Source organism: Eleutherodactylus coqui, chromosome 4 (assembly GCF_035609145.1).
Source record: "Eleutherodactylus coqui strain aEleCoq1 chromosome 4, aEleCoq1.hap1, whole genome shotgun sequence".
Classification (NCBI taxonomy): domain Eukaryota; kingdom Metazoa; phylum Chordata; class Amphibia; order Anura; family Eleutherodactylidae; genus Eleutherodactylus; species Eleutherodactylus coqui.
Genome location: NC_089840.1, coordinates 157,710,745 through 157,736,201, shown reverse-complemented (window position 1 = coordinate 157,736,201; position 25,457 = coordinate 157,710,745). Strand labels below are relative to the sequence as shown.

Genomic DNA, 25,457 nt, shown 5'->3' with positions numbered 1-25,457 from the left:
GTAGCGCACAAATCCCAGGTGGCGTCTCCACATGTAGCGCACAAATCTCAGGTGGCATACTCTCCACACGTAGCACACAAATCTCAGGTGGCGTCTCCACACGTAGCGCACAAATTTCAGGTTGCATACTGTCCACACGTAGCGCACAAATCTCAGGTGGAGTACTCTCCACGCGTAGCGCACAAATCTCAGGTGGCGTCTCCACACGTAGCGCACAAATATCAGGTGGCATCTCCACAAATAGCGCACAAATCTCAGGTGTCGTACTCTCCACACGTAGCGCACAAGTCTCAGGTGGCGTCTCCACACGTAGCGCACAAATCTGAGGTGACGTCTCCACAGGTAGCGCACAAATCTGGTGGCGTACTCTCCACACGTAGTGCACAAATCTCAGGTGACGTCTCCACATGTAGCGCACAAATCTCAGGTGGCGTACTCTCCACACGTAGTGCACAAATCTCAGGTGGCAGCTCCACACGTAGCGCACAAATCTCAGGTGGAGTATTCTCCACACGAAGCGCACAAATCTCAGCTGGCATCTCCACGCGTAGCGCACAAATCTCAGGTGGAGTCTCCACGCATAGCGCACAAATCTCAGGTGGCGTACACTCCACACGTAGCGCACAAATATCAGGTGGCGTCTCCACATGTAGCGCACAAATCTCAGGTGGCGTACTTTCCACTCGTAGCGCACAAATCACAGGTGGCATACTGTCCACACGTAGCGCACAAATCTCAGGTGGCATACTCTCCACACGTAGCGCACAAATCTCAGGTGGCGTACTCTCCACACGTAGCGCACAAATCTCAGGTGGCGTCTCCACACGTAGCGCACAAATCTTAGGTGGCGTACTCTCCACACGTAGCGCACAAATCTAACGTGGCGTACTCTCCACACGTAGCGCACAAATCTCAGGTAGCGTCTTCACACGTAGCGCACAAATCTCAGATGGCGTCTACACACGTAGCGCACAAATCTTAGGTGGCGTACTCTCCACAGGTAGCGCACAAATCTCAGGTAGCGTCTCCACGCGTAGCGCACAAATCGCAGGTGGCGTCTCCACACGTAGCGCACAAATCACAGGTGGACTACTCTCCACGCGTAGCGCACAAATCTCAGGTGGCGTATCCACACGTAGCGCACAAATCTTAGGTGGCGTCTCCACACTTAGCGCACAAATCTCAGGTGGCGTACACACCACACGTAGCACACAAATCTCAAGTGGCGTCTCCACACGCACCACACAAATCTCAGGTGGCATACTCTCCACACGTAGCGCACAAATTTCAGGTGGCGTCTCAACACGGAGCGCACAAATCTCAGATGGCGTCTCCCCACGTAGCGCACAAATCTCAGGTGGCGTACTCTCCACGCGTAGCGCACAAATCCCAAGTGGCGTCTCCACGCGTAGCGCACAAATCTCAGGTGGCGTCTCCACACGTAGCGCACAAATCTCAGGTGGCGTCTCCACACGTAGAGCACAAATCTCAGGTGGCGCCTCCACACGTAGCGCACAAATCTCAGGTGGCGTCTCCACACGTAGCGCACAAATCTCAGGTGGCGTCTCCACACGTATTTTTGAAAAAAGGTGCAAAAAAGTCAGGTTGCGTAAGTTGTAACTTGTAGAAAAGTCGTCCAAGCATCAGGTTCCTCTCCAGGCAAATAGTGCTGCGGAATACGCGGCCAATTCAACGGCAAGATGATGTCACAGATCACATGATCCGCGTGCACAGCTCATCGTACACGGCTGAAGAAGTGTGTCCGCGTGGCATATTTGGTTTTTCAGCCGCACTTCAGTAGCGGTGAGAGATTCCAGCGACCTGATTGGTTGTTGGGTACACACCCCCTTTGGAGATGTGCACGAGTGGCCGCCCCGTTAAATAGGAAAGCAGGGCCGTAGAAGGGTCGGCAAGTAACCCCAACCTTAAAGCGGTTGTCCCGCGCCGAAACGGGTTTTTTTTGTATTCAATAGGCCCCCCGTTCGGCGCGAGACAAACCCGATGCAGGGGTAAAAAAAAAAACGTCCGGTACTTACCCGAATCCCGGCGCTGCTGCGACTTTTTACTTACCTTAGTAAGATGGCCGCCGGGATCTTCACCCACGGTGGACCGCAGGTCTTCTCCCATGGTGCACCGTGGGCTCTGTGCGTTCCATTGCCGATTCCAGCCTCCTGATTGGCTGGAATCGGCACACGTGATGGGGCGGAGCTACGAGGAGCCGCTCTCCGGCACGAGCGGCCCCATTCAGAAGAAAGAAGACTGGACTGCGCAAGCGCGTCTAATCGGGCGATTAGACGCTGAAATTAGACGGCACCATGGAGACGAGGACGCTAGCAACGGAGCAGATAAGTGAATAACTTCTGTATGGCTCATAATTAATGCACAATGTACATTACAAAGTGCATTAATATGGCCATACAGAAGTATATAACCCCACTTGCTTTCGCGGGACAACCCCTTTAACCCTAAACTGTAACCCTAACCCTAAACCCAAACCCTAACCCTAAATGTAACCCTAAACCTAACCCTAACCCTAAGGCCAGCCCGTCACGGTGCCCCCCAGAGACCCCAATACTTACCTGCGGATTCGGCGTTTTCCGTCCTGCATGACGCTTCCCTGCCCACCGGCAGCCGCAGCGTCATGTGACGCGTCCACAGCGTCACATGACGCGCCGGTGGTGGGCGGGGAAGCGGTTTCACGCTATCTTCCAGAAGATAGCGTGACGGACGGCTTCCATTGGCTGCAATGGAAGCCGTCCGCGCGTACACCTGCGGCAAATAAAGCATGCCACGGGTGAGGTTGGGTGAATTCACGGTGCGGAATTCCGTGATGGAATTCCGCACTGTGAGCATTGAGCTATTAGGTTCAATAAAACCTAATAGCTGCGGGCAATGTGGCGGATTTTCGCCACGTATTACGCGGTGGAAATTTGTCCGAGGGAAGGAGGCCTAACGGTTCCTTTCCACGAACGGATTTCCGCCGCGTAATTCGTGGCAGAAATCGCTGCGTTGCCCGCAGCTATTAGGTTCTATTGAACCTAATAGCTCAGTGCTCACGGTGTGGAATTCCACCGCGGAATTCCGCACCGCAAAAAAATCACCCGACCTCTATTTACTGCAGGTGTACGCGCAGACGGCTTCCATTGCAGCTGTAGCACAGCGGAAGATAGCGTGAAACCGCTTCCCCGCCTACCGCCGCCGCATCATATGATGTGGCCGGCCACGTCATGTGACGCCGAAGCGCCATGCGGGAGCGAGGACGCCGGATCTGCAGGTAAGTTTGGGGGTCTCTGCGGGGCGCCGTGACGGGCTCCGCCGCGGAACCCATCACGGCCGGCCGTGTGCAGCCGACCTAAACCTAAGCCTAAACCCTAAACCCCCGTGGCTCTTGTGAAGTAGCACTCGTGCACGGCTCCAAAGGGAGGTGTGTACCCAACAACCAATCAGGTCGCTGGAATCGCTGACAGCTACTGAAGTGCGGCTGAAATACCAAATATGCATCCGAGTGCACGCTGAGAACCCACGTGCTGCAGAATAGCCAATGAGGTGGCTGGAATCGGCAGCGCTAGGTGAATGCTGAAGAGCAATATATGCGAACACGAAGAGAAGACCTGCACTATGACTAACGGTATGCGAGCTGGTGGGGCTGCAGTAAATGTGGTTGCCCGCTCCGTGCGTGATGCGGCTGTCTTTTTGCCGTCCACCCCGTGTATGCTAGGGCCGTTCGTCCAGTGTGTGATGCGACTGTCTTTTCGCCTTCCGCCCCGTGTATGATAGGGCCGACTTCTCGCCTTCCGCCCAGTGTATAATAGGGCCGACTTCTCGCCTTCCGCCCAGTGAGTGATGTGGCCGTCCCCTCGCCGGCGCGCCCGTATGTCTTGGGGTCGTTCCCCTCGCCGACGCGCCCGTATGTCTTGGGGTCGTTCCCCTCGCCGACGCGCCCGTATGTCTTGGGGTCGTTCCCCTCGCCGGCGCGCCCCGTGTGTCTTGGGGTCGTTCCCCTCGCCGGCGCGCCCCGTGTGTCTTGGGGTCGTTCCCCTCGCCGGCGCGCCCCGTGTGTCTTGGGGTCGTTCCCCTCGCCGGCGCGCCCCGTGTGTCTTGGGGTCGTTCCCCTCGCCGGCGCGCCCCGTGTGTCTTGGGGTCGTTCCCCTCGCCGGCGCGCCCCGTGTGTTTTGGGGTCGTTCCCCTCGCCGGTCACCCCGTGTGACTTGATGTCGTCCCCTCGCAGGCCGTGCTGAGTTCTAGAAGCTCTGCGGATAGAAGGGCTTCAGAAACTTGTCAGAGGTGACTGGAGAATGCTGTATAATAGTGTGTATATTCAGACACATTGTAACGTTATGTGCTATCACACATGTTGGGGCGCACGGCGCTAGCTAAGACTCCTGTGATTAGCTTACATGTTGGGGCGCATGGCGCCACACTAGCACTTTCGTGGTTGATCTGTATGTTGAAACATATGGTGTCATGCTATTACCTGTGTGCCTGTCACGCCCATTGGGGCGCATAGCGCCACGCTAGTAGTTGCGTGACTGGCCCGTATGCTTAAGCGCACGGCGCCATGCTAGTATTTATGTAATTACCTGGTATGTTGGGGCGCACTTCGCATGCTAGTACTTACGTGATTGGCCTATATGTTGGGGCACACGGCAGCCCGCTAGTACTCACGTGATTGGGTGTTTGTGGTTTTAAGGTGTCATTTTGTTTGTCTGTATAGCTGTGATCAAGGGGCCATTTTTACTTGAACCGCATCGGGTGCATTTTAAAAAAATCTTATATGTATTATTACATTTCTGCTACAAATAGAGGAGTATCTTTTAATGGAACTGGAGTATTTCTAGTGAGGATTTACATCAGAAGCTTGAACTTTCCCAGATGGCGTCATACAGCAGAAAAGCCTTAGGATGGCTATACACGGGCGAGCACGATGGTGGGCGGAAACTTTTGACTCACAGGGAATAATTCCTTGCTGTATTGATTATACAATGTTCCTATTAGGACTAAATAATTACTGTATTTTTCGATTTATAAGACGCACCTCGGTAAAGAGCAGTAGTACCTCCTCGAAATGAAGTATATACCACTTGGTCAGCCTGCCATCTGGGCACCAGGGACAGCTAAGTGTAAATGTAACGGTGATCCTATTACTTGTCACCCAGCTTTCCAGGAACCCTGAATGCCATGTTTGACTAGTTATAGCGATTTATGTGGTTGAAATGCAGTTGCCATTCAGGATCCTGGAAGAGCTGAGTGACAATGTAATGATAACTTCATTACTTGTCACCCAACTTTTCAGGAATGTCTCATTATGGTAAGGTATGTTGTATTTGTACACACCTGGGCACCAATCAGCTGTACTATGGGCAGCTCTCTCCCCGTTCCCTTTTTCTTCACCATCTGGCCCTCATTGATATGACAACTTCTCCCATTCACAGCTTGTCACTTTTCTTTTTTTTTTTTTTTTTTTTTTTTAATCAGATGTTTTTTATTAAGTTTCCAATATACTTTTCCACATAGTATGCAATACAAAGCAGGCAGTAATTTATTCCTAAATTGTACATAAAATACATGTCAGAGGCTTCTCTCAAGGTGCCCCGCGCCGAGTTTCTCTGGTCTATAAGAGACAATGTGCCCGGGAAGGCTGTAATCTTATAGGTTATAAAGCTATGGGTTAGGGGATTGTTGGAACTCAGGTCTGGCTATAATGGAGTCAGGGAGCTCCCACTTATTTACTGCCAGGTTCTGGTGGTTGACACCCGGGAGGAACCTCTATCTTCGGAATCGCTCTTGTAGATATGTATCGCATCTTGATCTTAAATCTAACTTTGTAACTTGACTATCTAACACGTAAGATAGAAAAAGGGGCAACGGGGAGGGAAGAGGGGAAAGGCTGGGGGGGGGGGTGGTAATACGAAAAAGGTGTGTGGACTACTATAGGTGAGGTTCTGAATTCACCTGGATCGCTCTCTCCCTCGCCCCGTCTCTCCTCCCGCCGAGGGATGGAGTTGTATCCCCTCATTCAACGCCTGAGGTCCGAACCCAACCGCAGCTCCCATCCTCCCCTGTTGTTGTACGGGGTTATCGTCTTACTTCCGGATTGTGGGTCAAACGGTAAGAATTCTATTAATCCTACTGTTCCTTCCTCGCTTCCCTCCAAGGGTGCCATGTTAGGATGAAATCTTCGTGGGTGCCTCTTGACCAGCTTGTCAGCTGTTCCATACTGCATATCATGTCTACTTTTTCTTTCCATTGAGTTATGGAGGGAGGATTTTGTTGAAGCCAGTTAAGGGGAATCAGTGCTTTAGCGGTGTCTAATAGAAATGCTATTAGTTTGTTTCTATATGGATGGAAATGTGGGGAGGGTTTCCAAAGAAAGACCATCTCCGGTAAGATAATTATATTAGGTGTGAAAACTCTTAAATCTTTTTCTATCTCCTTCCAAAAAGGAGTGATTCCCGGGCATTCCCACCAAATGTGTAGGTAGGAGCCTATTGCGGAGTTGCATCTCCAGCACTTGTTGTTGGGGGCTAGTTTGTAGTCGTGAAGCCATTGGAGGGTTTTGTACCAACGGACTAGTAGTTTATAATGACTTTTTTGCATCAGAACACAGGGGGATAAACCGTAAGCCAGCTTTAGGATTAATTTAGTGTCTGTCATGGATAATGTGATCTTTAATTCCTTTTCCCATGATATTAGGAAGGTTGGTTTGGTATATATTGGAGGGGCTATAAAGTTCTTCCTAATATTGGAAATTCTCCTGGCGCTGGGTTTGTCCTCTAATAAGACATTCTCGAAGTTTGTCTTTGGTCTAGCTGATTTATGTTTGGATAGGAATTCATTTATAACTATTTTTATGTGTGCTAGTTGCAAAAATGAGAGCGTACAGTTGGGGACCGGCTTGTCACTTTTCTGACCACTTGGCTGTGGTTTCCAAACCCTTACACCATCTTCCCATTCATGGTACATTATATTATGACACCTATGGTGTGTCACTCAGTGCTAGTATCCCCCTGTTTATCCTTCCTTCTCATCTCTGCAGTTTCAGCACACTGGTTCCCGGTTTGACTTCAGGTAGCATGATTATTTGATTGGTGTGGCTAGTACCTGGCCTCACCAACACTAAGGCCGAAAATTGGCCAAAGCAATCGTGTTTGTCATGTGATCGCTATACCTGGATGTTAGTGGGGAACCAGATACCAGGAGTGGGAGGAATAACACAGGTGAGCATAACTATTTTTTCATTTTAGTGCAAATCCACAATTATAGTCTATATATATATATATATATATATATATATATATATATATATATATATATATATATATATATATATATATATATATATATATGAATGTATGCCTGTCTGTGTGTGTGTTTGTCCTTTATGCGCTACTACACCATTCATCCGATAGCCATGAAACTTTGGGAAGTTGTTGACTACACTCCTGGGAAGATTATAGGCATAGTACAACTATCCTACGATAAATGGCGCGCGTGTGAGCGTCGTCGACAGTTACGCCCCCCACGTAGATCGTTCGATTTCCATCACTGCCACAAATTCTCTCACTTCCCAATGTCGTAGAAACAGGAAATTTGTCACGAGTATTGATTGTCATAAATAGGAAAAGCGAATGGGTCCCAACTCGATTATTCAATTGTAATCACCAAAGAATTAGCGTCCAAATTTTACGTACGGAATCGAATTCTCTCGCTTCCCAATGTCATAGAAACGTGAAATTTGGCACGAGCATTGATTATGTCATAAATAGGAAAAGCTAATGGGTCCCAACTCGATTATTCAATTCTATGCGCAAAAGAGTTAGCGTCCAAATTTTGCGTACGGAATGTAATTTTCTCACATAGAAACTTGAAATTTGGCACGGGCATTGAATATGTCACAAATAGGAAACGCTAATGGGTCCCAACTCGATTATTCAATTCTAGGCGCAAAAGAATTGGCGTCCAAATTTTACGTACGGAATCTAATTTTCTCGCTTCCTGATGTAATAGAAACTTGAAATTTGGCACGAGCATTGATTATGTCATAAATAGGAAAAGTTAATGGGAAGTTGTTGAGTACACTCCTGGGAATATTACTGGCATAGTACATCTATCCTACGATAGGTGGCGCGCGCGAGCGTCGTCGACAGTTATGCCCCCCCAGACAAAGATCGTTTGATTTCCATCTCAAGCACAAAAGCAAAAGGCATTACGAGCAACGGGATGCGTGTTCAACTACAAAATGGTACATCCGCCGAACGTATCACAAGACAATTCCTGGATATTGAGAATGCTGAGGTAAAATAAAAGCTGTGCTGTGATTGGTTGCTATATATTATACCGCTGAGGTAAAATGAATGCTGCGCTGTGATTCGTTACTATTTTTTATATTGCTGAGGCAGAATAAAAGTTGCGCTGTGATTGGTTGTTGTTTCTCCTACTGCTGACATAACATGAAAGCTGCACTGTGATTGGTTGTTATATTTTATACTGCTAAGGTAAGATATGAGCTGCGCTGTGATTGGGTGTTATATATTATAAAGCTGAGGTAACATGAAAGCTGCGCTGTGATTGGTTGTTATATATTATACCACTGAGGTAACCTAAAAAAGCTGCGCTGTGATTGGTTGTTATATATTATACCACTGAGGTAACCTAAAAAAGCTGCGCTGTGATTGGTTGTTATATATTATACCACTGAGGTAACCTAAAAAAGCTGCGCTGTGATTGGTTGTTATCTAGATATATAAAAACGAATGTATGTCTGTCTGTCTTAGCAGCAACGCGCAAGCTAGTTGTAAAATAAAATATCCACTCCTGCTGACGGACCCAACTGGCCCACTGGGATTTCTCTTGATGGGATTGATGACCAGTCTGCTCTTGGCATAAGTGAGGGTGGAGGATGGAAAGAGACACTTGCACAGACACACTACTTACAAGCTTATACTTGGTCACTGTTTAGTGTGTGTTAGCTACAGAAATCACATCTGCACTGCTTGCCTTTGCTGTATACAGTGCATGATTTTGTTGTCTGTGTTAGACATTTAGAGACAAATCAGCAGTTCATTACTCAGTCTATAGTAACATAGTATGTTAGGCTGAATGAAGACTATGTTCATCTAGTTCAGCCTGTTTTCAATGCCTAGTTGATCCAGAGGAAGGCAAAAACTCAGAGGCAGAAGCCAATTAGCCTATTTAGGGAAAAAATCCTTCCCGACTCTGTAATGGCAATAATAATAATTCCTAGATCAACCTTTGATAGATCCTATCTCAATATAAGACCCGGAACTACAAACCCGCTGGTCACCTAATGTCTATATCCTGTAATATCTTTCCACTCAAGAAAGATGTCTATTCCCTCTTAAACTCCTCAATAGATTTTGCCATAACCATGTACTTGGGCATAGAGTTCCACAGTCTCACCGCTCTTACAGTAAAGAACCCCCTTCTGTGTTAGTGATGAAACCTGCTTTTTTCTAGACATAGAGGATGCCCTCTTGTTACCGACGCAGTCCTGGGTATAAACAGATCATGGGAGAGATCCTTGTATTGTCCCCTAATATATTTATACATAGTTATTTGATTGCCACTTAGTTGCTTTTTTTCCAGACTGAAAAGTCCTTATTTTGATTAGTCTCTGGGTATTCCAGTCCTCTCATTCCATTATTAATTTAGTTGCCCTTCTTTGAACCCCCTCAAGCACTGCAACATCTTTACTGAGCAGCGGTGTCCAGAACTGTACACAGTATTCCATGTGGGGCCTGACAAAGAACACTGCACAGCAACGGGCACCTCCCACAAGTCAGAGGACAGAGAATCTGATATGCACCCTGCAGAGGTGAAAAAAGAGTAATAGTACAGAATACAAGTCCTAATGGCCAGATAATGTGTTATCCCTCATGCACATACATGGCAGCTTCTTCTGAAAGGTTAGGTAGACTTTAAATGAACATTAACTTTTCAAACCACTTGTCCGTAGGACCAGTATGATAATTTATATGCAGATCAGCAGTAGATTTCACCCTTTCAATTGAATTCAAACTGATTGAAATCTGCTGCAGATCTACACCAAAATACCCAGCAAAACGGCAGCATATGTGAACACTGTCTAAAGCATAAATGTCAAACACAAAACCCGTGGGCTGAATCCGTCCGTCACCTTATTTTATGTGACCCGCTGGCTGTGCAGCAAGTTCTCTCACCCTCCATGCTGTTGTTAGTATGAGATCTTCTATCGGCTTGTTCTGTCTGAGTAGAGCAGACAAAAATAGATGAGTGCCAATATCGCCTTGACAATGGCCTGTGGAGGAGGGAAGAAGCCTGCAGAAAACACAATCTGGTGCAAGGAGAGCGGGGTTGAGGAGGAAGTGGCGAGAAGCAACTGCAGGGTGAGAGCCTGGTCCGCTCTCTCAACGGCCCTCCCTCTGTTCATGGCAGCAGATCTGGGGAGACATCAGGGGCCCATGTATGCAGGAGGGCCCCATAAAGGACTGTTATTGCTGAAGCTACTGAGAGCAGCCGGTATACCCGCCATTGGAACCACATTGGGGGAAGGTAAATATACAGATTGTTCTGTCTGGTATATAAATAGATTTGTTTGCATTGTATATAAAAATGCAAGTGTCAATGGGTGGTATTGTATCTTGACGCCACCAGGAACCAGGTAGAGACAAGGGTGATGGGGGTGACGCCCCCTGTATCTGATTGGCTTGAAAAGATGGGTTGGCTGCAGGTCCTGCCACGCCAGTATAACTCTGTCGTCTCAGCTCCCAAGCCATTAACTGTGCTCCCCGGCCCTCTGCTCTCAGCTCCTGTATTTCGTTCCCGCGCTGTGCCCCACGCTTCTGCTGTAGGCTCTCTGGCACTGTGCTCCCACGTGGTGTTGGTAAGTTGGCGTCAAGATGCAATAATACTGTGTGTGTTTGTGTGTATATGTAGATATATATACGTGTGTGTGTGTGTGTGTGTGTGTGTGTGTGTGTGTGTGTGTGTGTGTGTGTGTGTATATATATTTTTCTTTGGTGTGCCCCTGTGATGTGTAGTGCCGCCGCAAATCGCTATGGTGAGCGCTAATTTTATTATTTGTGGCTGGCGTTTAATTGTGATCTGTTTTGTTTGGACGCCAGTGCCCTTGGGCACAATTTGTAGTTGAGAGTGGTGAGGCGTGGAATAATACACAGAGCCAGATATTTTACTTAAATTGTTTTAATAAATAAAGGCAGTTTGAGTGACAACTTTGAGCAATCATTTTGCATAAACTATTAAGTAGCTACTCCACTACTTAATAGCTTATTAGCGTGCAAATGAAGCTTTTAGCTGAATACAGTTAATAGCCGGAGGGCTCTTATCTCCATTCAGCTCCTTTGTTCTCCGATGGCAAACAATGCTATCAGCACTACTCACGGAGAACTCGACGCGCGGTCCTCATAAGACCGCACAACGATTTTTAGGTTGACCAGAATTTAACAATCAGCTAGCAGTGCACGAAAAGTGCATGATGGCCGCGCTTTTAGATACGATTATCGCTCAAACGCTCGCTTTTTAGAGAGGTTTTTTTTTTGCTAGCGATCATCACTTCCGGTAAATGAGGCGGTTTTCTTCATTACATTCAGTGCAAAATAACTGATAAACAAATTGCAACAATGTAGACACCCGTGTCTACGTTAACTCATTTATACACTGGGAGCTTACTCTGGATTTCTTCTCTCTATCCTTCTTTGTACTTATATTTATTTATCTCTATCTCTTTATATTAACATCTTTTTATTTTATTTTTTTTATTCACTATTAAAGCTGTTTCTCAAATTTCTCTTTTTTTTGTTTCTCTGTCTCTTTTTGCTTCTCTCTCCTGCCTGGCACATTCTTTTCTCCTGTCGGGTGCTTCTTTTTTTCTGGTGCTCTCTCTCTCTGCCTGGTGCCTCTCTTCTCACTACTCTTTACTTATTTCTTAAACTTATTCTGCCTTCTCTCTCTGGCATTTACTTTGCCTGCTGCGTCTCAGTCTGTGGCACCTGCGACCATGGTCCGGCTATTTATCGTCTGTCACCTGACCAGTTTGTCTGCAGCCAATCACAATCTATCTGGTTTCTCCCTGCCTCACCTGAGTCTCTATGCATTTCTTTCTAACTGGTTGCTAGGTTACCTGAATCCCTTGTGTAAACTGACTTAACCCCTTCCCACTCCAAGTAACATAGTATGTAAGGCCGAATGAAGACATTGTCCATCTAGTCCAGCCTGTCTATCCTACTGTGTTGATCCAGAGGAAGGCAAAAAACCCCAAGGCCAGAAGCCAATTAGCCCTTTTGGGGGAAAAATTCCTTCCCGACTCCCTAATGGCAATCAGACTGTTCCCTGGATCAACCCCTAATAGTTCCTACCTGCCTGTAAACCCGGATTGACACTTAACCTAATATTTATATCCTGTAATATCCTTCTCCAGAAAGACATCAAGTCCCCTTTTAAACTCCTCTATGGATTTTGCCATCACCACTTCCTCCGGTAGAGAGTTCCACAGTCTAACCGCTCTTACAGTAAAGAATCCCCTTCTATGTTGGTGATGAAACCTACTTTCCTCTAATCGTAGCGGATGTCCTCTTGTTACCGTCGTGGTCCTGGGTGTAAACAGATCGCGGGAGAGATCCATGTGTTGTCCCCTCATGTACTTATACATGGTTATTTGGTCGCCTCTTAACCTTCTCCTATTTGGATAGCCTCTCTGGGTACTCCAGTCCCGTCATTCCATGTATTAGTTTAGTTGCCCTTCTTTGAACCCCCTCAAGCACTGTGACATCTTTCCTGAGCACCGGTGTCCAGAATTGTACGCAGTATTCCATGTGAGGTCTGACAAGTGCCTTATATAATGGAAGGATAATGTTCTCGTCCTTCGCCCCTATACCTCTTTTAATGCACCCCAAGACTTTATTTGCCTTTGCAGCAGCTGACTGGCATTGGTTACTCCAGTTTAGTCTATTATCCACTAATACCCCCAGATCCTTTTCCATATCACTTTTCCCTAGTGGTACCCCAGTAAGTGAATATTTGTGACACCGTTTCTCCTGCCCATGTGCATAGTCTTACATTTTTCAACATTGAACTTCATTTGCCATTTTTCTGCCCAAGCCCCCAGCTTATCCAGGTCCGTTTGTAGCCGTACATTGTCCTCCGTTGCATTAATTATATTGTATAATTTTGTGTCATCTGCAAATATTGATATTTTGCTGTGCAGCCCCTCTATCAGGTCATTGATAAATATGTTGAACAGAGTGGGGCCTAATACTGAACCCCGTGGCACCCCGCTAGCGACTGTGGTCCAATCAGAGTACGAACCCTTTATTACCACCCTCTGCTTTCTATCGTTGAGCCAATTTTTTACCCACTTACACACGTTTTCGCCCAGTCCGAGCTGCCTCATTTTGTACATTAGCCTATTATGTGGCACGGTGTCAAAGGCTTTAGAGAAGTCCAGATATACAAGATCAATAGATTCTCCCTGGTCCAGCTTAGAGCTTACTTCATCGTAGAAACTGATCAGATTTGTCTGACATGAGCGACCCTTCATGAATCCATGCTGGTGAGGAGTTATTCCCTTAATCTCCTTGAGGTACTCATTGATGGCGGCTCTCAGAATCCCCTCGAAAATTTTTCCCGTTACTGAAGTGAGACTTACTGGCCTGTAGTTACCAGGCTCACTTTTGCTCCCTTTTTTGTAAATTGGAACCACGTTGGCAATGCGCCAGTCCAATGGTACTACTCCGGTCTTGATAGTGTCTAGAAATATTAGGTATAGCGGCCTAGCTATCTCGTCACTTAGTTCCTTTAGTATCCTTGGGTGTAATCCATCTGGGCCCCGCGATTTATCAATTTTAGTTTTCTTTAGACGCTTCCGCACCTCCTCCTGTGTTAGGTATGAGATATTTTGTGAGGGGTTCGTTTTATTCCCCTGCATCTCGTGTGGCATTTCCTTTTTCTTTTGTGAATACACTTGAGAAGAAACTGTTTAGTAGATTTGCTTTCCCTTCGTCATCATCAATGATTTCTCCTGCATTGTTTTTTAAAGGGCCAGCGCTCTCCCTGCAAATCCTTTTGCTGTTTATGTAGTTGAAAAATAGCTTCGGGTTGTTTCTGCTCTTTTGCGATCCGTCTTTCTGCTTCCTCCTTGGCAGTTTTGATCGTATCTTTGCATATTTTGTTTTTTTCCCTGTATGATTTTAGCGCTTCTTCGCTGCCTTGTTGCTTTAGTAGTTTGAACTCTTTCTTCTTTTCGTTTATTGCCCCTCGTACCGTCTTGTCGAGCCACATTGGTTTCCTTTTAGCTGAGTTTCTTTTATTTTTAAAGGGAATGAACTGCTCACATGAGGCGATTAGGATCCTTTTGAACTTTTACCATTTTTCCTCTGTACTGATATTTTTGAGGATGTTGTCCCAATTAATGTTACCGATAGTAGTTCTAAGCTCATCAAATTTTGCTTTACTAAAGTTTAGTTTCTTTGTCTCTCCCTGATAAGGCTTCCTATTGATTTGACAGCTGGAAGTTGATTATATTGTGGTCGCTGTTCCCCAAGTGCCCCTCAACCTGCACCCCCTTTATACGTTCCGGTTTGTTGGTTAGTACTAGGTCCAGAATGGCCCTCCCTCTTGTTGGTTCCTGCACAAGTTGGTTCAGGTAATTGTCTTTAATTACTCTCAAGAACTTATCACCCCTGTGAGATTTGCAGGTTTCGTTCTCCCATGTTATATCTGGGTAATTAAAGTCCCCCATGATAATTACTTCGTTTCGTTTTGACACCTCTTCTATCTGCCTTAGTAGTAAGTTCTCAGTTTCTTCTGTTGCTTTTGGTGGTCGATAGAAGACCCCTATCAGGATTTTGTTATTTTTTCCTCCCTGTATTTCTACCCACAGAGATTCCACCTGTTCGTCTCCTACCCCTATATCCTCCCGTAGCCTCGGCTTCAAGTTCGATTTGACGTACAGACATACCCCTCCCCCTTTCTGGTTCCTTCGGTCTCTTCTGAAGAGATTGTACCCCTGCAAATTCACCGCCCAGTCGCACTTATCATCAAGCCATGTTTCAGTAATTCCGACTATATCATAGCTTTCATCAGTCATTCTCGCTTCAAGCTCACCCACTTTACCGATCAGACTTCGTGCATTCGTGGTCATACAATTTATCATTTTTTTTGTTTTTTAAATTTGTTTTGTTGCTATTCGTACTTATGGCTGATCTATCAGTTCTAACTGTACTAACCCCACCCCCTGCTCGTCCCCCATTCCCTTTGCTTGGACCCAGATCGCTAATTACACTGGCTACCCCACTATTTCTCATTTTACCCTCCCCCCCCCCCCCCCCAGTCCCTAGTTTAAACACTCCTCCAGCCTTCTAGCCATCTTTTCCCCCAGCACAGCTGCACCCTCCCCATTAAGATGCAGCCTGTCCCTACGGTAGAGCCTGTAGCCGACCGCAAAGTCAGCCCAGTTCTCCAGGAACCCAAATCCCTCCTTCTTACACCAACTCCGGAGCCACTTGTTTACCTCCCTAAGATCCTGCTGCCTTTCTAGTGTGGCTTTAGGGACAGGTAGTATTTCCGAGAAAATTACCCTGGAGGTCCTTGCCCTGAGCTTGGACCCTAAGTCCCTGAAATCATTTTTGAGGGCCCTCCATTGACCTCTTGTTCATTGGTGCCAACGTGCACCATGACTGCTGGATCCTCACCAGCCCCTCCCAGTAATCTGTCAATCCGATCCGCGATGTGTCGAACTCGAGCGCCAGGAAGACAACACACCGTTCGACGATCCCGGTCTTTATGGCAGATTGCCCTCTCTGTCCCCCTAATAATTGAGTCCCCCACCACTAGAACCTGTCTAGCCTGCCCTGCGCTCCCCGTCCCAGTCTCACTGGAGCAGTCATCCCCCTGGCGTTCAGAGGGCGTGTCGTGCTGCAGTGGTGCTGGCTCTGTAATGGCATCGCCCTCATCTGCCAACGTTGCAGACATGTTGGGTTGTGCCAGTTCAGGACCAGCCTCCCTGGATCTATTCCCTCTACGCCTCCTTCTATCTGACACCCAGCTGACTGCCTGCTCCCCCTGCTCTTCCGTACTACCATCCGCCCCCGCCTCTACCCCAGCGAGTGTCTGCTCAGTGAGCACGAAACTCCTTTCCATGATGTCAATGGCTCTCAGTGTTGCCAATTGCCCATTTAGATCCAGAATTTGGGCTTCTAAATGTTCGACGTGCACGCATCTTGCACAACAGTATGCACCCTCGATCGGCTGATCAAGGACCGCATACATTGCACAAGTAGCACACTGGATGACATTGCCAGGCAATCCTAATGGGGATCTCAGGAGCTCATCCTAATGGGGATCTACAATTTACTTGTGGAAGTAGTGAAGATAGACTTGTTCACACTCCCCTCACCCGCTGCCGCAACCCCTCACCCGCTGCCGCAACCCCTCACACGCTGCCGCTCTCGCGCAACCTCTTACCCGCTGACACTTATGCGCAACCAGTCAAAAATTTTTTTTTTTTTATTCCCCCCTCACAAACACTTAGACCCCCAGACACACACACACACACACACACACACACACACACACACACACACACACACACACACACACGACACCACTAACCAGATACACAGAAGACACACACTTAGCTCACAAACACACACAGAAGATACTTATCAGCTCCTCCGCTCCTCCTGGTGACGTCACCCGCTGTCCCGGCGGCCGCTCACTCTGCCCTCCTGTCTCAGCTGCTCCGCTGAACTCCTGGTGGCCTCTTGGCGCCGGCTGCTGCGCTCCGGTCTCACTGGTCACTCCTGCCCCCGCACCTGCTTCGGCTGCCCCCGCGCCTGCTTCGGCTGCCCCCGCGCCTGCTTCGGCTGCCCCCGCGCCTGCTTCGGCTGCCCCCGCGCCTGCTTCGGCTGCCCCCGCGCCTGCTTCGGCTGCCCCCGCGCCTGCTTCGGCTGCTGAGCTGCTCCACTGTCCCCTTCAGCTCCCCGCTCGTACCTCCGTCTCGTGTCGCTGCTCCTGGCGTCCCAATCACAACGGTTGAGCTCTCCTGTACATGATGCATTTCCACCAACTCACATGTTCATTCATATTACTACAATGGCATTAAAGCTAAAAGTACCGGTACATCATGGGAGCCTGGTACTTCCTGCAACATGACATAGCGGTACGTCATCGTGATAGCGCGAGGTCAGTCATGATCTCGCGCTATCCCGCAGCGGGAGTCGGCTGTCAGTCATAGCCGGCCTCCCACTGCAAGAGCGGGGGCGGGCATCGGAGATGCGCTGCCCCTCCCCCACCCCCCCGCTGTTAACCCCTTCCCTGCCGAGATCTAAGTAGATCGCGGCAGGGAAAGAGTTCACAGAGGGAGCGCGCTGCCTCTGTCTCTGGCCGGCTCTAGCGATGTTATCGCGAGGGCCCTGCCTGTCGCTATGGCAACAGGACCCAGACACTGGCGTCCTGTGTTGCCAATGCCTATGATCGCTGTATAAGTGATAAGGCATGGCAGGGAAGTAGTTCTGCCATGCCTTATCACAGCGATCATGGGTACAGTGCTGCAAGTCCCTCGGAGGGACTCAAATTGTGTGTGTGTATGTAAAAAAAAAAAAAAACCTTTGTGCTTTTTTTAAATATTAGCATAAAAGGGGAAAAATTAAAACCCCACATATTTGGTATTGACGCGTCCGTAACGACGTGTACAAAAAGTTGAACACTCTTTTTATTTTGTACGGCAAAAAGCGTAAAAAAGCCCGCTAAAAAACTGGCAAAATGCCTCCCAAAAATTACAATAAAAGTGATCAAAAAAGCCGTGCATTCCCCAAAATGGTACCAGTAAAAACTACAGCTCGTCTCGCAAAAAATAAGCCCTTACAGAGCTCCGTACATAAAAAAATTCAAAAGTTACAGGACTTTGAATGCAGCTATAGAGGAAAAAAGATTTCCAAAAAAAGGGGTTTTATTGCAAAAAAGTGTAAAAACCTAACAAATATAAGAATTTTGGTATCGTTGTAACCGTACCGACCCGCAGAAAAAATTTAGTGTGTCATTTATGCTGCATGATTAACGCTGTAAAAAAAAAAAAAATCTATGGCAGAATTGATGCGTTTTCTCTCCCTGTTATAAAAAAAAAAAAATAAGTTTTACGATATAGTCTATGTACCCAAAAGTGGCACCGATTAAAAACTACAGTTCGCCACGCAAAAAAACAAGCCCTTATACGGCCACATCGACAGAAAAATAAAAGTTATGGCTTTTGAAAAATGGAGATGGAAAAATACCAAAAATCGCTTGGTCCTCAACGCCAAAATAGGCCGTGTCCTTAAGGGGTTAAATCCCTAGGCCAGTTATTCTATTACCGGTTCCCATTACTAAACAGTGCTATGTAGTGCCTATTTCCAGGCCACTACATCAGTAACCGCTGCAAAACCACAGAGAAGCACGGTTAAGCATGCTGGTTTATTGTCCCTGTAGCACACTACCGCAGTGCCACGTTACTTTTGATCAAGAACTCTTGGGGGTTGCTGGTTGGGATCAGAGGTCACTCAGGTCTTGTGTTGGCTCTCTGCACTAGTGGGGACTGGGCAGCGGTAGAACTAAATCTGCGGGAAAGGAGATTACATCTTTTTTTTATGCTTCTACTGTAAACTAAACCAGTTACTGAAAATCTCCCTGCACAATCCCTTTAAGGCGTTCCATGATGTTTTGTCCTGTAAAATACTGGACAGATGGAAATGATCCATTCAGTTCAGCTAGGGGGTGCAGTGTTCCTGCTGTCCAAGTGAAACGGAAATCGCTAGTCCTTGATGTGAGCAATGCTGAGTGCAGAAAGTGGTTAAAGATGTCCTTTGTGTTTAGATATTTGCTGTTAAATATGATGCCGCTTAGTGAGTGCCTCACATGCTCAGTGGTCACACTTGCTCAGTCTGCCTCACTCCTCTTGTACATGAACAGCGTAGGAATCCTACTTTAAGTGGCTTAGGCCACTTCACCCGCTCCCGTGGCTCCGTCTCCTAAATGTGCCGACTGCCGGGCAGCCGGCGCATGTGCAGACCGGAGCTGGCAGCCGGGGAGTGACATTTCTGTGTGGGGGTTTTCCAAGCGAGCCCCGCACAGAAATGGAGCATGCCGCGGTTTGTTTTCTGTGCTTGATTTCGCGCAGACAAACCGCGTGCGTGTGTGTGCGTGCGCAGAGCAGAAACAGAACGCTGTAATTAAATGTGCCGCTTATTGGCCTGTGGTTGGAGGCTGACTTCGCTTACGGAACGCCCAGCAGAGCCAGGAAATAATTTTGCGCAAGCCTGCTGTAACACTTAGCTGGCTGCATATTAATTAGGACCACTACCCCCAGCAGAGACGCAGTACACTGAGGACGGTCACAGGCAGCCCAAATAGAATGTTTTTTCCCAAATTTTTTTTGGAAAAGCCCACTGCCTATATACACAGTATATCTCTTTCACTGTCCCTGGCTCACCACTACTGGCCCTGGACTATATAAAATTACTGCAGACTGTTTCCCTCTGGACAGGATGACAGCGGTGATGTGACGGGCAACGCAGAGCCAGGAAAGAATTTTGCGCAGGCCTGCTGTAACACTTAGCTGGCTGCGTATTAATTAGGACTACTACCCCCAGCAGAGACGCAGTACACTCAGGACGGTCACAGGCAGCCCAAATAGAATGTGTTTTTCCCAAATTTTTTTTGAAAAGCCCACGGCCTATATACACAGTATATGTCTTTCACTGTCCCTGCCTCACCACTACTGGCCCTGGACTATGTAAAATTACTGCAGACTGAGGACGCAATGCTCTGCACGGCCGATATACAAAAAAAAAATGTGCAACACTGCAAAAAGCAGCCTCAACAGTACTGCACACGGTCAGATGTGGCCCTAAGAAGGACCGTCGGGGTTCTTGAAGCCTAAAATAACTCCTAACACTCTCCCTATAGCAACTCCAGCAAGACAGCACTTTCCCTGAACAATGTCAGAATGCATCTGTGGCGAGCCGCGGGAGGGGCCGATTTATATACTCGGGTGACACCTGATCTCGCCAGCCATCTACTGCAGGGGGGTGGTATAGGGCTTGAACGTCACAGGGGGAAGTTGTAATGCCTTCCCTGTCTTTCTATTGGCCAGAAACGCGCTAACGTCTCAGAGATGAAAGTGAAAGTAACTCGAACATCGCGTGGTGTTCGTCTCGAGTAACGAGCATCTCGAAAACGATAATATTCGAACGAGTATCAAGCTCGGACAAGTACGTTCGCTCATCTCTAGAAACCAACATTCCTCACATTCTTCTTCCTGCAGATCAGTGAATGTCACCTCCCTATGCTGTAGCCTTCACTGGCTAGGGAGGAATGCTGATTTATTGCAGAGACAGCTGGCATTAGCAATCTCTGCAATAGCTCGGCACTCGCCGCTTGGCTGTGAACTAGTGATGTAGCGTACATTGCCGGGCAGGAAGAAGAATGCCTGTGAATGTACGTAACATCACAGGAAGCAGAGGAGTCAGCCAGCTGGAGGTGAGGTGACCACATAACTGTTATATTTTTCGATCAATGCATCTCGGTGAGGCCTCGTTTTTTTTTTGTGGGAAGACGTAGTTTTCATAAAGTTTTGAAGTATGTATAAATTTTTGATCGCTTTTTATTCAATTTCCTTTTTCTAAACAAAGTGACCATAAGAAGCTCAATTCTGGCGTTGTGCATTTTTCTCTGTTGGCTTCCACTATACAGCAGGATAAATGTGATATTTTAGCCCCTTAGTGACAGCCCTATAGTGTTTTTACATCTTGCCATTGCAGGACGTGTATAAAGGGAGAGAACGTTGCTATCTCCTTCCATACTTCATGGGTGTCAGCTGTAAGAAACAGCTGACAACAGCCGACACCCGCGGACAACAGTCCCGACATGCCACGCGGCCGATTGGGCTGTTAACCCTTTAAATGCGGCTGTCAATTCTGACAGCGTCATTTAAATCCCCCCAAAAGATGTACAGTGAGATAGGAAGAGCTATGTTGGTTCCAGGGCAGCCTGGGGCCTTCTGAAAGGCTCCAGGACTGTCTTGGCAGTATGCCTATAAAGCCATCCCCGTGGAGTGGCTTGATAGATTGCCTGTCAGAATGCAGTATGATGTAATGCTATAGTATTACATCATACTGCAGGAGCTATCAAAGCATCGCTAGTTGTTTTTTCCCCCGGGGACTAAAAGAAAAAGTAATAATAAAAACAATAAAGTTTTACTAATTATTTAAAATTAAAGTAATAAGTTAAAAAAAAACCTTTTGCCATAATTACCATAAAATAATCGAAATGATAAGCAAAAATACGTATTTGGTATCACTGCGTCTGTAAAAGTCTGATCTATCAAAGTAACGTCGTCCAAAAAATAAATAAATGACCCCCAGAAATGCACTTTTTTTAGTCACCCGGTCTCTAAGAAAGAATTTAATAACAAGTGATCAAAAAGTGTATGTATTCAAAAATGGTACCAATGGAAACGGGACGTACCGCACAAAATGAGCTCACACAACTATGTTGACAGAAAATTTACTTTAAAATTTTTTTTGTCCCGCTAGGGGATTTACATCAATACTTTTTTTTATTCTTCTAATACTCTGCTATGCTGAGGCATAGCAGGGTATTAGACAGGCTATGATTTTGAGCATCATAGCCTAATTCAGCTGGCAGACCTGGAGGCTATATTCAAGCCTCTGGGTGCCACAGAGACCCATCAGGACCCCCTAATCACATTGCGGGGGGTCCGATGGTGACAGTCCTTTACATGCTGTGGTCGCACAGACTGTGGCATATAAAGGGTTAAACAGCAGAGAGCTGGTTCGCATTCATCATCTGACAGACTCTCCCTGCCACGGGAACCATCGGCTGGCTTCTGACGAATGATCTCCGTGGCATTGTGTAAACAGTGCAAGAGTTAAAAAAAAAAGAAGCCGCAAGTTGCCAGCAGATCGGTTATATCTTCCCGCTTCTTTTTTTTTTTTTTAAGTTCTGCACTGGTTCTCTGTGGGACTGCTGGCAGTGAGTGCAGAACACAATGCCACAGTTTATGGTCCCATAGTGAAACATAGCCTGGAAATCTTCCAGGCTATATCACTATGAGCAGTGGAGCTAGTCCTGGAAAATTTCCAGGCGTGCCACCCACTATAAGCATTGTAGACTAGGTTATGGTGCTTACAGTACAGGTGATGTAGAGTCCAAGGAGCTGTCTCTCATCTTCGCCCTGTTCCTGTGGTGTCCCACCACCCCAGCAAAGTCAGTGCACCACCAGCGGGAATTGTTTCAGAAAGTTGTGCGCATGCTTAGTCTAAAGAGTCCCGCTGGCAGTGCATACGCTGACTGCTGGGGGACCCTGTGAGTATGAGAGACCCTGCTCCCTCGACCCCACATCGCCTAAACTATAAACGCCATAACTTTAGTTTGTGGTGCTTATAGATGACCGGTTCCCTTTACTTTCTAATGATATCTCTGCGATAGAAATACATCAGTGTTTCCTTTGTATTCATTTTAACTTTAGGAGAAATGTACGCAACCTATTTTTACTACTATGTTTTTGTTACTTGATATTTAGGGAAATAATTTTTTGGGGTTTTTTTTATTTTTTTTTCTCCTGTATTTTAAAAGTCTAAAAACCTTTTTCTATGCAAGTGCATCAGGCTCACAGGCAGTTAATTGGGCATAAATATATCGGCAATATAATAAGACAGCTCTGTAGTCCTTTAATCAATCATGGTCTGTCTGCCTGTGTGAGGGGGCGCTGATAAGTCTTTGGCTTTACCTAGAAAGAAATGAGATAGGAAGATGAAACTTTACATTTATTCCTCATACTCTCCACTGATGTCAACACACTTCTTACATCAGTATTCCAAGTTCTGTAAGCCTTGCAAAAAAGATTTCTGTTTTGCCTCAAACCAGTCATCCGTAGCAGCCATGGCATCAGAAATGGTGTGAAATTTGGTACCCTTGAGCTGTTTCTTCAGGTTTGGAAACAGATGATACTCGGAGGGAGCTAGATCTGGTGAATAAGGTGGTTGGTCAACCAGCTGGAAGCCTAGCTCCACTAGTTTTGCCGTGGTCGCTTGTGCAATGTGAGCGGAGGCGTTGTCTTGCAGGAACAAGATTCCTTTGGACAGCTTGCCGCGCCTTTTGGCCTTCAGAGCTGCCTTCAATTGGTTCAAATGTTCAATGTAATACCTTCCATTGATGGTGGAACCATTTTGAAGGTAGTCCACTAGCAACACCCCCTCCTTATCCTAGAACGCAGACGCCATCACCTTAGTGGCTGATTTTTGCACCCTGAACTTCTTTGGGCGAGGATAACCACTGTGCCTCCACTCTTTTGACTGCTCCTTGGTTTCAGGGTCATACAAATAAATCCAGGCCTCATCCATAGTGACCAGTCAATCCAGGAAGTTCTTATCAGTCCAGAAACGCTGACAAATGGACTGGGAAGTTTTCACTCGCATGCTTTTCTGATCTATTGTCAAACATTTGGGGACCCACTTTGCAGATAGCTTCTTCATGTTCAAATGTTCATGGATAATGACACAAACACGTTCACGAGAAATCCCCATGATGTCTGCTATTCCTTTAGCTGAAATTCGCTGATTCTCCAGTATGAGGTTGTGCACAGCATCGACGATCTTCGGAACAACAACCTCTCTCGGTTGTCCAGGATGTTCCTCATTATTGGTGCTGAAGTGGCCCGATTTAAATTCGGCAAGCCAGTTCTTAACTGCAGAATATGAAGGGCATTGATCCCCCAATGTCTGCGACATATCACCATGAATATCCTTTGCAGACTTTTCTTGCAGAAACAAGAATTTTATCACTCCTCTGCTCTCGTTTGCTGTAAATTTCGCCTTAGACTCCGCCATTTTGTTTTCCCGTGTGCCTAGATCACTGTTGCCATAAGCTACAAACACAAAACTTTGAAAACCTATATTAAACACAAGGCTTTCATGTGATGTAACATTCATTACCATAGAAACAAAAAGAATACAAAGCCAAAGACTTATCAGCATCCCCTCGTATATGTAGTTGCCACCGATTGCTTTACCTGGGCTAAGACCAGAAGCGTTCTGTCTTCTAAGTTTATTTCTATGCTAAAATTAGCTTTTGATTGTGTTGAATAAGTTATTCAAAGGAAACCTGTGACCACCATATTACTGGCAGGCTGATTCATGAAATGCTGAATTAGGCATGCCTCTTTTCTCTTGATGAGCCCGTTGTTGCACCCCCGGAAGGGTATGTTCACATGTAGTGGAAATACTGCAGATTTTCTGTGGTAAAGTGAAACAATCAAAATACACACCTTAGGTGCGGATTTTGACTTTAAGTAGGCTGCATACCAGCAGCTGATTTCAGCAGTTAGAATGGCATTGACAGTGGCAGTTAAAGGATTAACCGCCATAATCGTCATTCTCACTGATCGTGGGTGTCAGCTGTCAGACAGCTGGCACCTCCCATGTCTGCCAGTCCCACCATTACTACCCTAGGGCATGAAGGGGTTAAAGTGGTGTTTGAGTGGAGCTTAAGGGCTTATTCAGACGACTGTATATCGGCTGGATATTTACACCTGTCCGATATACTGTGTCCCTCTGTGCAGGTGGTGGTGGTGGTGGGGGAGAGGGTTGAGAGGGGAGGCTCGAAGCTAGAAGAGCCGGGAGCAGTGCAGTGAGCTCCCGCCCCCTCTCCGCCCTCAGCACTATTTGCAATGGAAGGGAGTGGGATGGGGCGAAGCTAAGTCTCAGAACTTAGCTCTGCCCCCTCCCATTGCAAATAGTGGCAGGGGCGGGAGCTCAGTGCACCGCTCCCGGCTCTTCCAGCCTCCTCCCCCTGCACAGAGGGAAACCGTATATCGGCCGGGCGTAAGAACCCAGACGTTATACGGTCATCTGAATAAGCCTTAACTGTGTAAATGTAAGGATTGTAACATTTGGTTTTAGAACTTTCATTGATTTATTTTTCTTCTATCTCTTAGCCTACACCTTGGATGGACTTCTGGTCTTTGCTCTGCTTTTTATATGTACCTGCGCTTATTTCAGGAAGGTTCCACGTTTACGTTGTTGGCTTTTGTCTGAGAAGAAAGGAGTATGGGGAGTTTTCTATAAAGGTAAGTGTGTGTATTTTAATTTTAAGTAAATTCTTCTAACTGGACAGATTGCCTGCTTTTTAAAGGTATTGTACAGTATTAGGAAAGAAAGGATCCTTTATTTTCCAGTAGCAGTGCCACACCTTTTTTTTTTTTTTTTTTTTTTTTTTTAAATCTACTTTTATTAGGATTTTTCATAATAATTTCCAATTTACATTATATAAAGGCACGGAAAATAAAGGACAAACATTTCTTCTAACAAACAGCATACATCTGTAGGATTAAATCAGCTTCCTCCATGCACTGCACCCAGGTCTCCACGGTCCCAACCAAACCAGCC

The 25,457-nt window shown here is 46.7% G+C and overlaps 1 protein-coding gene across 1 annotated transcript in view; it reads left to right on the top strand.

Annotated features, from left to right (window-relative positions):
* Positions 1 to 3,506: 3,506 nt before the first annotated feature.
* The window catches only part of TMEM167B (transmembrane protein 167B), a 78,355-nt gene continuing 56,404 nt past the window's right edge, over positions 3,507 to 25,457 (top strand). The window contains exons 1-2 of the mRNA XM_066600337.1: positions 3,507 to 3,628; positions 25,007 to 25,138. Coding sequence (XP_066456434.1) covers positions 3,574 to 3,628; positions 25,007 to 25,138 — 187 coding nt within the window. The 5' untranslated portion in view covers positions 3,507 to 3,573. The remainder of the gene's footprint in view (positions 3,629 to 25,006; positions 25,139 to 25,457) is intronic.